The sequence below is a fragment of the Hippoglossus hippoglossus genome, chromosome 22 (assembly GCF_009819705.1).
Source record: "Hippoglossus hippoglossus isolate fHipHip1 chromosome 22, fHipHip1.pri, whole genome shotgun sequence".
Classification (NCBI taxonomy): Eukaryota; Metazoa; Chordata; class Actinopteri; order Pleuronectiformes; family Pleuronectidae; genus Hippoglossus; species Hippoglossus hippoglossus.
In genome coordinates this window covers 21,050,207-21,066,254 of record NC_047172.1, presented here as the reverse complement: position 1 = coordinate 21,066,254, position 16,048 = coordinate 21,050,207, and the positions used below count along the sequence as shown (strand labels likewise).

The window sequence follows — 16,048 nt, the reverse complement described above, 5'->3', positions numbered from 1 at the left end:
TCTGTAGGGTCTAGAGTGTCTGTAGAAATGAAGAAAAAGTATTATTATAAAAATAAGACACGTTTCTATATATAATCCAGTACAACATCACCTTTAAATGTGACCTCAGTGATGAACATCTATGACTTTAACTCAAACTGAACAGAATTTATAACAGTGCTGTTGTGTTAAATGGCAAAAGATAAATACCATTTCTAACTTTCTAATTCTATAACTGATTAAACACAGACGTTCCCACTCTTTATAAGAAATCCTTTTCCTGGACATTTTCCAGGAGTATTTCCTGACACATCAGGACAGCTGATGTGTCAGCTGATTTTTAATCCCAAATGTACCATACGGTCGTCTGACCTGTTTTCGTTGAGTATAAACATGTTTTTATTACAATCCTCCAAAGAATATCTTATAATATACACCATTAGTAGCCTAGTTACCAGTCACACTGCCCAGCTTCTCACCAACAGTGAGATAAATTACAAACAAAATAAGCACTGAAGTTTACCTAGACAATCTATGTAAGGGGCTAAAACATGAGAAACCAATTCAGAAGAGATGTTTTACAGGATATTTATTTCCATAGCTGGAAAAGTCCTCTCTATATCTCCAGATTCTCCAGGATGCATGGGAACCCTGAGGTTTCGTAAGAATCTCGTTCTCAGACTTTACAAAGACTTGTATACTGCATTTTTTTAATATGTTCTAACAATAATTTGAAATCCACCATAGTTACCTGGACTGTAGCCTGCAGAAGATCTGGTTCTCACTCCCTGCCTCCTCCGGCTGGTTGCTTGGTTGAGATGAGCTCAGCAGTTTTCTGATCAAACCTAAGCTGCAGTCATGTCATATATTGTTGAGACAGTAGAAATGGAAAAGGCTTTTAACGATTGGTTTGCCACAGTAAATGATCTGTGTGAATCTAAAGTTATTTGTTTGTAGATGTAAAACAGTTTAGGAAAAAGAGGCTGTGGTCAGTGAGATGCTGATCGGTTTGCTCAGCATCATAAACGGTCCGGTGCTGCTCCAACTTGATTGTTTTCTTTGTCAGATATTACAGCTGGAGCTGTTTGTTTGTGTGTGTTACACACACTGAGTCCTTGAAGCCTGCTCTGCTGGAGCACCACTGTGGCAAACATTTCCACTCCAGCAGCAGCAGCAGGCGCGCTCAGCTTTGACTGAGATGAGCCCCACTGGAATCCGATGGTGTGAACAGACGTGTAACCATTTCAAAGTACTTGAGCTACTTCATTTTCAGTTCCTGAAGACAACACCGCACTTCATGAACAGTCCAGGAAATTTAAGCAAACCTCCACACTTCATAAGGCACAGAGCTAAAGGAGGAATACAGTCGGATCAAATTAGAATAGAATCTTTATTTCAATTCTTTACAAATGCTCTTATTTCCCACAACATATAAATGCATCAGACCAAATTCCCCCCCTCACATTTCAAATGTACAGGAAGTTCATGAAAACTGTTCCCCACACGAACACAACGCAGAGAGACTTTCACACCCATCAGTGGAATTTGAAATCCTAGTGATTTGTAATACAGTGGGGGTTGCAGATGCAAAGAACGCAAGTCTATCTATAGATGAGATCTTCAAAGTGGAACGCTAACAAATGCCACAGGATTCATCACAGATATACCCTTAATGGAATTAAGAATTTTTCATTTCAAGCGTTATCTCTGTGGCAGATGTTTCAGACAACCAGCGGTTCTGACCACCACTGCTTTTCAATCACGGGGGCCTGACCAGACAGATCAATGAGAGGAGGCCATTGGAGACTCTTCAGCGACTGGAGTGGCCTCCACGCCCTAATTGGATGGTACATGAATGTTTTACTAAATAGCGGGCCTGTTTTCCCCATGCACAATCGATGCCTTGTTCTCTGCTGAGTTGCCCAGACGGCTCTAATCAAATAGCAAAGTCTGTCCTTCAAACTTCCGGATGATAGCACATTTCCTGTGTAGAGCTGCTCCTGTTTGTCTAATACAGAGACACACTAGAGGACATTTGAATTGAACAATGTTCGTGTGTTACACCAAGCACAGGATCACTTCCACATTCAGGTTGTGAAATGTTTCAGTAGTGATCGCTGTGGTGGGAGTTTAACAAATCAGGTTTAGAATCTGACTGTGTTCCACACTCTGGTCAACATATTTATAAAACCAACATTCAATGTGTTATTTAACAGACCGTCACTCAATGACATCACCGCAGCAGCATCAGTCTGATTAAGAATCACAGCCAAAGGGATTTTTGCAGCCCACAGCACAATATACCCATCATGCATCTGTGTTAGTTAATGGACAGTCTGTTGTATGTAGGAGGTAATAACTCCAGTTGATGCGGTTGTGTTGTGATGGAGGTGGATGGAGGTCCAGGGTTAATTAAATCCTCTTTAATTCACATTGATTCATATACTGAAAATCCACTTTTGACTCAACTCCCATCAATAATATGCAAGTTATATGATGACCTGAAAAAAAAAAATCAATCTCTCTTCTGTCAAAATGCTTCTCAATTAATACACACATGCACATCCACACGCAATCACCAAGACATGGACACTTTTGCTTAGAGTTACATTACCAACTAAATTATGTGATAAAATTCTCTACTCGATGCAATCATTAATCTTTAGAGATAGTTTTTCATGTGTACACATCCATTCCGTTTCTTTTATCATATTCAGATCAATCATGTCGATGTCGTCAGTGCAATCAGATTAAAAATAGTGCAGCGGTTTTTGTCTTATTAAGACTTTCCCTCCAACATCCTGCCGAGACAAATTCTAAGAGGATTTGAAAGTTAATTTTCTAAAGTGCTTTTTTTTTTGCTTCATACAATTTGCCAAAAACTAATCTAGTAGTTTAAATTTGAACTATTAATAACTGGTTTGATTACTGTAATTCACACCAGCTCTGACTGTACAGAGGAAAATCAATGATGGTTGATTCAAAAGAAAAAATGTTGGCAGTGGAACATGAACAGAAAATGTTCTCCATTCCCACCCACTCCATTCACTACAGTCCTCTGCTGTTCTCATTCACCAAGCGCGACCCGTTGATGCCCCGGTATGTGACGCGGCTGGGACGGACCAGCACACCGTGGCCAGCTCGACAGGTGAAGTAGCAGCGGCCTCCCACAGACCCGTCATTCTTGCCCTTGGGGCTTCGGAGCTCCAGACCCAGCCAAAGGCCCGGGGCAAAATCTGCTGTGCCCAGGTAACGGATGAAGGCCATCTCATTGGCGCTGTTCAGCAGCACCTGCATGCCCACGTGGAGGTGGACCTGTCCATCGGGGCTGGCTGAGGGACTGGAGCCTGCATGTCCAGGAACACCACCGCTACTACCACTGAGAGTGCTCCAGCGCCGTCGGTGAGGGTTGGAACGACTCCTTTTTTTTTTTTTTTAGATGAATTGTTGAAGCACAGGGAAAACACAGCAAGAAAGATTAATGAGAGAAGGTATGCAGTGTGAAAGGACATATTATAATAAGTAGGGGATTCATGGGGGCTCAGCGTTTGAGGGATTGATCTTCAATTCCATGTTCTCTTTCATTATAACCACAATCATGTACTGGCTAATTAAAAATGGGAACCTTTTGCTGACTAATGCCACTACCTCTCTTATTATTGATTTCACCACTGCTGCAGGGGATTAGGAAGCTAAAAGGCTTTGGAAGGGAGACATGTGAGGGATGTGCAGAAAAGAGACAAACCTGCTAACAGGACTTCTTCTGCTCGTCTCCTTTGGGGTGGCGATGGCCAATGATGTGCTCAGACTGCGACGGATTGTCCCTGCACAGCGATCACAAGAGTCAAGCACTCCCATACAGATTCATGCATAAGCACTGACAGAATAATAAACGCAAAGACACACTTGAAATGAAGGCAGACCCCTCACCGCTGAATGGATGACTGAGGCGTGAGGACGAGAGCTCCGAGAGGCAATCGACGGATCCATGGATCCTGTGAGAAAAACAGTGAAGGCACTTCATTCTCACGATATTAATATTCACTCAGTTTTCTTTTCAACAAACTATTGTGCAAAACCCACTCTGTAACATTGAGGGGGAAAAGTCTGCACAAAAACACCTGTACTTCTTACTGATGTGTCTGTAAGCTGCTATGTGACTAAATTCAGATTCAAACTCTAGAAGCCACTAAGAGGTTGTTGTGGTGTGTGTGTGTTCGGTTTGTTTTCATAATGGCTTGTGACCGCTGCTGACAGGTGAAGTAGTTTGAAGGAGAATCAAGACGCTGCGCTGGGGGGAAAGAATGTGAGATTCTCCCTGTCACAGGAAATCTATGTGCTCACTTGAGCCAGAGGGTCAATCATGAAACAAAACAAAAAAAGGAAAAGAGGACATAAATAAGGGATGAAAAGGAAACATTTCAAAAAGCAGCTTTCATTTCATGGAAGACCTCAACAGTGGTGTAACAGATGCAACAAATGGTGGAAAATGGTGACAGCAAGGTAGAGATGGTTTAACTTTCTATTGAGATGAAGCACATGTGGTAAAGGGAGGTGAGGAGAATGATCACATTGGGTAAAAGGTGTTAATTTTACCAGCAGTCACTCAGACCTGGAGAATCTCCCTCTAAGTACCAATAAAATAATTATGTATTGTAGATCACAACTGCTTTGTTAGCATCAACCTTGTGTGAGTCAACTCAAATATTTTACAGTTTGACCTCATTGAACAAGAGGATCAAACTGTCAAGTCAGAATTTGTTTAAATCGCAACTTGAGCTGATCTTCATGTGAAAGATTTGGAAAATTGTACAGACAGCTGAATTAAAAGACAAACCTAAAATAGTGAGAGAACGAGGGTCACTGAGTTGTTTGATGAGTCAAACACTGGGGGCAGCACTCTTTGCCTCGCTCTCTCTCTTTCCTCCACACAAACACACTGAGCGTCTGTCACTGACCGACCATCATCAGCATCAGGCCATCCATAAAGATTTTACTGTCCTTGGCAGGCAGACTGGATTCAACATAAATTGTTAGACTCCACTTTTGCTGTTCTTTAATGAACCTGTCAGCTGCCGATATCATCCCAAGTAATTCTTCAAAATTCAAAAATCTGTTAAATTCTTCTTCGAACTTGCACCAGTCATCTGTATTTGACCACCAACCAGTCAATTTCATGATGGGCCACATCTCTGCCAGTGTCTTAATAACAAAGGGAAGCATTAAAAAGGAAATGGGGTAAAAGAACCAAATACAGATTTATTTAATTGGCTGTTTTACATTTCCATAATAATCCTGTAATATTACCTACTGCAACGACTGCAACACTGGTTTTCATACATCAACAACACAGCATTTACATACCCTGCAGCAATACACTGAATTAATTTAGAAACAAAAAGAATTGTTGTTTTTTGAATATTGATTCATTCACAGACAACTGATGTTTTCTGTTTCAACTGTGCTCATCTACTGTTACAAATAAATTAATATTTTCAGATCATAAGCTGTGACATTTTTCTCAAACTCAAGTCACAGAGGAGACAGACTATCATTTACTGACATACATTATTATTTCCAGGAATCGGGACTGAAAAAAACATCCAAGCAAAATGTGCGCAGCTCATTTTCTGCTTTTTGACTCGGCGTACTGTAACTATATGTCTAGTTAGGAAACAGGAGCTTGAATACATGACCACAGCAGATTACACACATCAGAGAGCTTTCTGAGAGGCTGATTAGGCGTCTCAAGGCACACGAGTACTTTGGTTGAGAGCATCTTGTGAATGGAGCACTCACCAGTCTAATTTGGACCAGTCTCCATATTTTTTCTCAAGTATTCAGAATTTTGCAAACACAAAACACTGCTCCAGTATCACTTTCTCACAGGGAAGATTATTAATCAGGTATTCAGAGGCTTGAACTTAAGTTCAAGTTACACCAGAGAAAATATTCACTGGTACTAGTACGAGAGTCTAGTGACATACATGTAAACACTTAGAGAACCATAGAAACAGCATTTTCTACTGTAACTGCAGTTACTAACATTACCTCTGCCAAGGAGGTTGTTTTTCTCCCTGTGTACTTGTTAGTCAGTTAGTTAGTTAGTTAGTATAACACAAAAACTACTGAACAAATGTCCACAAAGCTTGGTGGAAGGATGCTGTAAGGGTCAGGGAAGAACCCATATTAGTGTGGATCTGGATCAGACTGTGAACCAAAATTATTTTTTTTAAATTTTCTTTAACATTTTGAGATTTGAAATGAAATGAAAATCTGGCAAATTTAGAAAATGTGGGGATCCTGATAAACTATTCATTGCAAGGACATAAGGTCAATCTTTTACTTTGTTCCAGACTTAATAACCTGAAGAGTGATATATGCACGAGCAGATCTCAAGAAGCTATTAACATGAGACAATAACAAATCGCCACTAAACCATTGACTTTTAGGTGAAAACAAAATATATTTATATTTCTGATTAATGTCAAATTAGTTTGTCTAAAAATGGAAAGGGTGTTAAGTATTTGTCTTGGCTGAAAATTGTGCAACAGACACTCAACATACTTTAGAACATTCTCAGAATATTTGGGCTAAATGAAACATTCTGACAATTTACATCAGATCTATGGTCTGGAACTTTGAACGATGCTGCTGTGGGTTTACACCAACTTTAACATGCCTACACCTCAGGTGTACATCAACAGCACTTTGTGCATCTGAATCACTTCATGTTCAGCAGCCTGATTATTCTATGGATAAACCGGAGCTCATTCATACTGTTACCACATATTTTCTTGATGACAGTAACAGAACACAGACATTGAGAGAAGTAGCTGCTTATTTATCACAGTATTCGTTGCAAACATGACCAACAGGCAAATTACCTCACCATCTTCACTTTATATCCTAGATCTTATTCGTAATCACAACAGTATAATATTAAATAAACCACAAGCTATACAGTGAGACATATCAATATATCTGTATCAATTTAAAACATTTTGAGCAACATTGAAGGTATTTTGTCACATTCTCTACCCGATGGTGAGAATATAACCTCTTTCAACCTCTCTAACATAAAGAAATGACATTCACACACTTATTATGCATAAACCATATTTAAAAGCAGAAATGAAGGCGGCCAGATCATTACTAGGTGCCACATTAAATTGAGAAGTTGCGGTGGGCGACGTCCCCAGGCTTTACGTTTGACAAGTCTGACTCCTGTTAATCACCAGTACAGAGGAGGGCTGTTTGTTGCACAGTAGGCAAAATCAAATATGTCAACACTTGCACAAATGATGCTGGCACAAATGATGCTGTCAAAGGAGATCATTAGTGCCATCAGATGTATTAATGAGGGCAATGAATTACAACCTCTGGGTTTTTAGGGTACGTGTCGAATTCTTCAAAAATCTGCTCTGAAATGTAATAGAATTTCTTAAACATACTTGTTTGACTAATTTGTTTTTGCTTCTGAGGTAAACCACTGGCAAAAAAAACGTAAGGTGCCATTAATCATCAGTGGAAAATATAAGCTATTTTAAAAGGGCCTAAACTCACCTTTGAACACGAGATGGAGGAGCAAAGACGCCATGTTTTGGGGGGCAGCTGAAGTACCTCACTCCGCCCACTGCTCCATCATTCTTACCACTTGGCTTGTCCAGTTCAATGCCCAACCAGAGGCCTGGGCAGAGAAACAGACACAGTCCAGAATCAGAGTCAAGGGAAAACTGAGGGGAAATCCCATGTCAAATAAAATAACATAAACTTGTGACAATAATTCCACGCAGGGGAAATTCACTCCTTACAGCAGCAGATAGTCAGAATGAGACAAGAGAACATATGGAAGTATAAAAATACAATAAAATAGGCAATAAAATGGAAAATGAAAAATAAAAGTACATTTGACTACAGATGGAAATATTATATGCACAGAAATGTGCTTGAGTAAAGTGCAGTAGCACAGGATGATTGCACAAGGAAGTATAATGTATATGTGCAATATGTACATATATGAGATATTGAAATAGATGTGTACATACATATGCATATATAGACAGTTTTAAGTATACAGGCATGATTTAAGATTCACTTAAAATGAGAGGTGCCCCTAAAAAAATAGATTTTTTAGTATAGAAACTATAGTAGTCATTCCGCAACGATATATAATCAGATCGTAGACAATTATATCTGCTGGATAGATGAGACAAACTGGACAGAGAAACAGAAACAAGCTACTGACTAAACAAATGGCTGGTTATGTTTCCAGCAACCTCTCTACATGGAAAGTTCTTAGTCTTGTAAATGGTGGAATTAGACTTAAAGTTCTGATTTCACTATGTTCAGATAAAGTAACCCTACACTTAGTGTTTCTGTACAGTTCTCCATGTCAGTTGGTTTTGGGTCTGTACAACACGTCCTATTAGGGGGATACTATTAAAACAATTGTGTAGCTCTTTAACTTCCTGTCTCTGCCCTGTTAAATGATGTGACTCTTCTATATGAGGCAGAACGTGAGTTCAGGGAGTCCTCTCTGCTGGCATGGCTCAAACTAAATGTTATAAAGAAGTAATTAACTGCAGAGTGCTCAGCGAGAAGAGCTTTTTCTGCTACACAGTCCTCAATGCACTGAGGCTGAGATAGTACTGATTAAAGAGTATCAAAGGAACTTAAAAGTGAAATCCCACGTAGTCAGTGGTGTGTTATATATTAATACTCATTCATAGATGACTGATGTCTGAGCAGAAGTACTTGCTGATTAATACTGTGAACTGTTTTCTGATTGGATTCTGCTCAGCAAGAGTTTCTCATATTTTCACACACTAGTACCAAGATATATATTAATACATTTGATGATTAACAAATTTGATGATTCTTGCAACAAGAACAGAGAGGAATTTTTGAATTAGGTGTATCAAGTACAAACAAGTTTTACATTTAGAGCCTAAACTGCCTTCATTCATCCATTTCCCTTCTTACGATTAATATTTCCACAAAAGTCTATTAACGTTGAAGGTCGATACATGTTAACATTCTTTTTCTTATTGGACAGAATTGACTCAGTTGTTTTATGTTCATGTATTAAAAGCATCAGAAAACTTTAATCCTGTAATGACAATGTTACATAAACTGTGTAGTCCTCAATCATCCATGTATTTGGCCAGAAAGCAACAGATCAACAGTTTGCTGCCCAATAACAATACCAGGATACATTTAGGGACACATTTAGGAAAACTGCAGTAATTATAATTCTTTGTGTGGGTCCTGGAAACAGCTAAGTTAGGACAAACATGATTAATTAAGAGGATAATGAATATTTTAAGTTTCTTTCTAATCTCAAGATGTTACACACTGACATGGCTGAATCTTATTTCCAGAGAGAACAGTTTGATCAACTCACATGAAAAACATGAACTGCAGTAAGTATGGACGTGGGGAATCTGTGTCAGTGCTTGTTTTTAAATTTAAAATAATACTTTAAATTTTACATCTAAACAATAGCTACAATGAAACAATGACAGGCATTCATTTGCCTTGATTAAATCGCTGTAGTTAAAATCCCATCAACTCTTAACTTTGCATTGTTATTGTTAATCTGCTCAGTTTGGATATAATAAAGTTAAATAAAATGTTGTCCACTCTTCACAAGGAAATATATTATCTACTGACCTGGAGCAAAGCTGGTCTTTCCACAAAACTGGACAACACCAGTTCTCTGACCCACCACCAGCACCCTCTCCCCCAGACGCACCTCAGGGCCCTCATACACAGAGCTACCTGCTGAGGGGGTTCGGCTTCGGACACCTGGGAGAGATGAACAAGGTCTTCTTCACTACTGGGATAATAGTTTCCCTGATTCAATTAGATCTGTATAATAATGTAAAATTCCTGACTCATGGATTTAAAATACACAGGAACATCTCTTTGGAACAATCTACCTAGATCACTACTATCAACATCATTAACACAGAGACCATTTGAATGCATTACAACTTGGAAACATTGTTATTTACTTAGGGGAGGCATCTTCATTTCTCCATTCCTTTTTGGGCTTCTCACTTCCCCTGCACAATGTTTAAACTTCTGTATTACTCTATTATCTTTTACAGTATATATATAATGAGCCATTTAAAATAAACAGAAACTAAATGATAGCAATCTTCATTAAATAATGGTAAAGATAATACAGACCTGTGGCAGTCAGCACAGTGGTGCCAGAATATGAACGCAGCGCCGGTGAGGGCGAGGTCCTGGGACTAACACGCTCCCTTCTCTGCCTGGCAGGAAGGCGTTGCCTTGGCAGTGGACGAGGTCGGGCACCTGGCCCATGCCGAGAGTCCAGTGAAGAGGATGAAGAGGACAGAGAGCGGGAGAGGACACCTGTGGGGAAAATGACAGAGAATGAAGAGATGGAAAACACGGGGAAGAGGTAACTTAAGGAAACAACCTCTCTAAACAACAAGTGACTGAACAAGAAAACATATGAAAAAGTTTAAAATCAATAAAATCTAGTAATGTGAAGACGCCCACACCACCAGCTATATCATTCAATAAGGTGACATAACTGCTGCATCTAGGCTTCACACTGGTTGTGAAGGTTTTCTAATGTCACAAACTGTGTCCCTCAACGCTTAATACTGAGACCAACACACTTCCATTCAGACTTACATCCGGGACTTTTAATTGAAATAATGGACTTCAGTCTATTTTCATTTTTCCATTTAATCCTTCTGAATGGGACAGTGCCAATAACACTCAGATCCAAACCACTGTACTTTTTCAGAAGTCCAAGCTGCTGCGTCACATCATTCTAAGGCCCATCACTAATGAAGAGAGCTGGATCTGGCCGAGGTCCAACGTCGGGCCAACATGCTGATCTCCACCCAACATGAGGGATGAGATGAGGAGGGGTATGCCCAATTTCACTCTTTAAAAGCCATTTGGATGCAGGACCTCATTAAGCTTTTAACTTTCACAGGCCTTCACAGACCATAAGTTCATTAAGTGCCCAACTCTTAGAGGTAATTGATTAAATCTGTTCCAAAGCGCTTTAAGAAGAGAAGATTCAGCAACAAACTAATTAGGACACAGGCAGTGATGGACAGAAAACTTATCAACCTTTGCCAAAAATGGTCTTCAAATGTTAGTATTAGCTAATGGGCCTCTAGGAGGGGACAGCAATGCACAGAAATAATAGATGGAGCTCCTGATTCTGTCGTTTCCTTTTGAGCTATTCATTCCCTCATTGCCTTGATTGATTACTGGAGTGCTGTGGGTTTGGCCTCATGCACAATGAATATACAGTAAATTACAAATAGAGTATTTTCAGTTTGAGGACAAGATCTGGAATTCTGATTTAGCTCACTTGTTGCTGAAACATATCTGTATCTAAATGCAGATGGAGATGGAAATTCTAATTTATCATCTGAATGATCCTTTAATTACAGATGCATTTCTGCAGGGTACAGAATTTGGCATATGAAAATATGATACAGAAGTACTTTTTAATGCAAAAAAAGGCTCTGATGTTTCTGTTTAGCTACACACAGATGGATTATGATGCTGGATTCAACCATTAAGGTGCGTAATCATCATAGACAGATGGCGATTAGGAGTGTGTGGAACGAGGATCTGAACAATTTCCACAGTTTTAACCGAGGAGAGATTCTATTAAAAATTGCAAAGCCACTTCCACACTACAGGCTCTTCTTTATGTTCAGCTCAGATGTAACTGCAGTACCCGTCTCTGTCACTGAGCGGGACCACGGCGAGAGGGGGGGTTTCACACACAAATCAATACTCATCTTAGCCAGATCAGATGGTTGCATAAATAATGCATCTTCACAGTTCTGTGTTGTTTGAAGTAGGAAAGACAAAGTCTGCTTGAGCACTTACACTGGATAATCCAAGTGGAAATTTTGTAAAGATAGGTGGAGTGTTTGCATTTTGAGTAGCCATGATCCAACGCTTATCTAGTATGAGTTGAAATAAAGTTTAGAGAAAATAAAGACAATTCAAAACGAGGGGAACTAAGAAGTAGTAGAAGTGCAGCATTCCCAAGAGTGGCAGATTTAACAGCAGAGACAAAAAAAGCTACATTGAAAAGATAACACACAAAAGCAGGGAAGTGTAGAATAGCGAATAAAGGATGGCAGGGTATTGTTGAGTAGCAATGAAACAAGAGGTACTGAGAGGAATTCTCTCCTGATTGTACCAAGACCGTCTTCCTTTACTCCAACACACAATGAGACAAAAATGCTGAGACAAGCAGTTACACCAACACAAGGGCCCCAATGAGAGGAAATTCAAAAGGAATTCTTTTTTTTTTTAAGAATCGTGGTGCTGACGCAAATGAAAAATAACACAAAATAACTTGCAGAAGTGAACATACCTACGTTATTTTACAGCAACAAACAAGTTCAAGTTCAATGTATTTTTTATGGACCTGAATCAAATCTACAACTAACAAACAAAAGCCTTTTAGAGTCAATACAAATCCAGATCCATGTATCTAAGCAATCAAAAAAAATAATAATTTCAAAATAGGATTGAATTCATAGGATTCTGCCACATAAACTGTCTCCTATTAGGCTCAACTCATTATTACATCACCTAAGTTCAAAGTTCTTATTGTGCTTTTAACAGGCGTTTGGAAATTCTCAAATCAGCTTAGTATTTATTGATTTCCATTTCAGTTCACATTTCGAGGCAGCTGGGAGACATTCCCCTCAGAGGCAAAGTTGTGGCTTTCCTTTCAACTCAAATAAGGAGACTCCATTCCGACTCAGAATACCAAACATTCTTGTCACTTGACCTTTCGCTCGCAGGGACTTCCTGACTCTATCTATCCCTTCCACATAGTGACGTTCCCATCCACTGACAGACTGAATCAAGCAGTGGTGCTTTGTGAGCATTGTCTATGTTCCTGCTGCCCTTTGAGGCCTGAGCTACAGTTGACACTCTCTGCTGTGTCTGTCTTTCGTGGTGAGCAAGAAGAGACAGTCCCATAATGACCCATCAGATCTATAGATTTACACGAGCCGGCCGTCTACACTGCTGATTTGAATGGACCCTGCAACACAGGTGGCTCGTGGAGTTTGAGCTGTTAATGGTTGACAAAGACCCTGAAAAGTGTCTAGGCATAAATAAGTTTAGTACCTGGGTTGTATGGCTGTGCCAACACACACACACGCCATCACATGTAATGCGTGCCACACACTTGCACTGACACACACATACACACACACGCAGTGATGAATGGCTGCCAGGTTATTCAGCCGTCTATGCCCTAGTTATTAAACCCTGCTTAATTGGACTATCAATCACTGAATTCCATAGGCCACAATGGGGTCTGCTATTCCACTCACGTCCAGAACAATTGGCCTCCAAAACCTTTGAATATTGCATCACCACAACACAGCTATAAACCCCTAGAGGGCGCAAGAACCAGGAAAAGCTCTCAAGGCAGGGTTTCTACAATGTTCAAAAGGTGACTGGACTATATGATGAGACAACACTAGTCGAGAGTTCAGGATATGGGCATCCAAGGACTGTCAGAGCAAGGTCTTGTCAGCAAGCTAATTTATGCTTTGTCCTTTGGCATCAGTTCAGAGCCCACCCTTCAAAGCCTTCCAAGAAGATTAATACGAAAGCCTGGATGCAATAAGTCCTGCCATGCAGAGTCATGTGGCTCATGCAGACTAGGAAGGATGAGACGGTCTATTTTTGGTACAAAATAGCCATCAGTAGGAGTCATGACTTCACTGATGAACTCACCTATGGATTGACTCAGTCCCTCCATAGTGTGCTAAAAGCTCACTGTCAACACATGCCTCCATTTTGTCATCTAGCATATTCTCATATCAACTTGTGATATATCAAATAAATGTCAACAGATGCAACAGACATGATACCGTTTATTATTTTCAAAAACTAATTAGCAGATGCAGATGATAAACATATTGCTGATGCTTCCCTGCATATTAGATTATTACCGTTATCACTGTATTTTCCCTTATCTAACTTGTTTAGTCAACATGAGAAGACAATTACATCTCTCTCAACTGTCTTTCAAAACAAAAGCCCCCCCCCTTTTAGATAGTTTTAGCAAACACAAAGTAGAGTACAAATTCAAATAGGAAACATTTAGAGCTTTGGATAGCTATTATTTTAGTACAAATGCATAAAGTGCATGTGGATACATGCTTTTGCTATTAATATATTTACCTTCGCCAAGGAGCTTGTGTTTTGCGTTTGTTTACCGTTTAGCAGGATAACGCAAAAACTGCTAAACCGATTTCCATGAGACTTGGTGGAAGGATGCGGTATGAGTTGGGAAATAACCTATTACATTTTGGTGAGGATCTGGATCAGGGAGTTTCCAACATTTCGGTTAATCTAAAATGTTCCTCTATAAGGGGACTGAACTAAATGACATTCTAATTTGATGTTTAAGATGATATTCATTTTATAGTAGAGGGACAAAGCGGAGAAAGATCACCAGAATATCTCACAGGATGTGGACACTGTTATCAAGTTGGTGGAGAGGGCTATTACCAGCAGCTTCTCTCATTTTCAACACAACATCCCTAGAGTAAGGAAGATATGAAAAAAAAATTATTCACGGTTTCTATTGCTAAGCTCATGTCCCAAACCCCACAAGTGAGTGCGCTTGAATTATTTCTTTAACCAACAGGTTTTATTAGGAAGCCATCTCTGGGAATATTATTGTTGATCAAAAATGTCTGGTTTGTCAGAGTCACAGTTCTTTTGTTTCTTATACAATGTGCGGTCTCCAATAATATAAGTTGGTTCTCCTTCAAGGGGCTGTACCTGTGATATGAGGAAACTCTTGCCAGTGTAACATCTTTTTCACCTGTGCTCACAAAAGTTCAAACACTTCTTTGGCCCCAAGGACCCACAGACTATTCAGTCTCACTGCCTTTGTAGTTTGAGGTATGACTTGATCACTTTAAGTCATTTTTTATTTTAGGAAAGTTGTGCCAGTGCTCGCAGGCAAACCCATTCTTTAGCCTCATGCTGACCTGCAATGTTTAGTGAACCTGATACAACCAGAATCATAGGGGATAGAGTCAGGTGGAGCAGTGATCAATCAGCAGCAGCCCAGTCTCAACAGCAGTTGTGTGATGTATCAGATGTTCCTTTTTACAGCTTGTTACCAAACACGTCAAAGGCAGATATTGATTACACAGCAATATTAAAGGGATAGTTCACCCAGAGATGAAAATTCACTCATTATCTACTCACCACTATGCCGATGGAGGAGTGGGTGAAGTGTTTGAGTCCACAAAACACTTCTGGAGTCTCAGGGGTAAACTTTGTTATAGTAGAATCCAATACAATTGAGGTCAATGGTGAGTCCTTCCTTAGACGTAATAAAACAAAAGAAAAACCATAACATGCCTCCATACTGCTCCTGTGGTGTCATTAACATGTCTGGAAGCCCCGACATTCATATTCAGCTCGAAACGAAGTCATTTACACCAAGTTGTTAGTGTAAATGTCTGCTGATATCTTCCAACGAGGTGCATTCAGGGGCTGTCGGAAATGCCAATATGCGCTAGCACGGAAATGACCTCGTTTCAAGTCGAATTTCGAACGTCGGGTTTCTGTTGTTTTATTACTTCTAGGATAAGTCACTAATGTCTTCAACTGTTTACCCTTGCAACTCCAAAATTGTTTTGTGGACTCAAACACCCCCCCATCGGCAAAGGGGTGAGTAGATAATGAGTGAATTTTCATTTCTGGGTGAACGCCTCCTTTAAGTGTTATGACCCGTTTGCCATTGTTCTTCACCTGTGTTTATCTTTGAGTTGATACGGGACAGGTCAATGCGACGAGGGGGCCGTATGGGTGTAGACATCTTTGTGGTGCTGCTTTTATGTCTTTCCAAAGGTTTGCTTATCTTGGAAAGGGGAGCAAAGATTCCTGTCAAAAAAAGCATACGAAAACAATTTAAAAGAAAAAAAAATAGAATACAGTAAAAAGAAAAAATCTGATTTCATGGAGTTAGATGAAATGCCACTGAAAATCTGACTGGACC

General features: G+C 39.7%; 1 protein-coding gene across 2 annotated transcripts in view; it reads right to left on the bottom strand.

Moving 5' to 3' along the window:
* Window positions 1–1,350: 1,350 nt before the first annotated feature.
* The window catches only part of LOC117756106 (CAP-Gly domain-containing linker protein 4-like), a 33,281-nt gene continuing 18,583 nt past the window's right edge, over window positions 1,351–16,048 (bottom strand). The window contains exons 9-16 of one of the 2 annotated variants that reach the window (XR_004612734.1): window positions 15,802–15,933; window positions 10,177–10,365; window positions 9,655–9,789; window positions 7,546–7,669; window positions 3,910–3,974; window positions 3,725–3,803; window positions 2,171–3,400; window positions 1,351–2,130 (exon numbers count right to left, since the gene is read on the bottom strand). Coding sequence is in view for 1 of the 2 variants with exons in the window: in XM_034576444.1 (XP_034432335.1) it covers window positions 3,028–3,400; window positions 3,725–3,803; window positions 3,910–3,974; window positions 7,546–7,669; window positions 9,655–9,789; window positions 10,177–10,365; window positions 15,802–15,933 (1,097 nt within the window). In the remaining variant the exon portion in view is untranslated. Of the gene's footprint in view, window positions 3,401–3,724; window positions 3,804–3,909; window positions 3,975–7,545; window positions 7,670–9,654; window positions 9,790–10,176; window positions 10,366–15,801; window positions 15,934–16,048 lie in introns of both variants that reach the window. The other variant, XM_034576444.1, reaches the window with a different exon arrangement.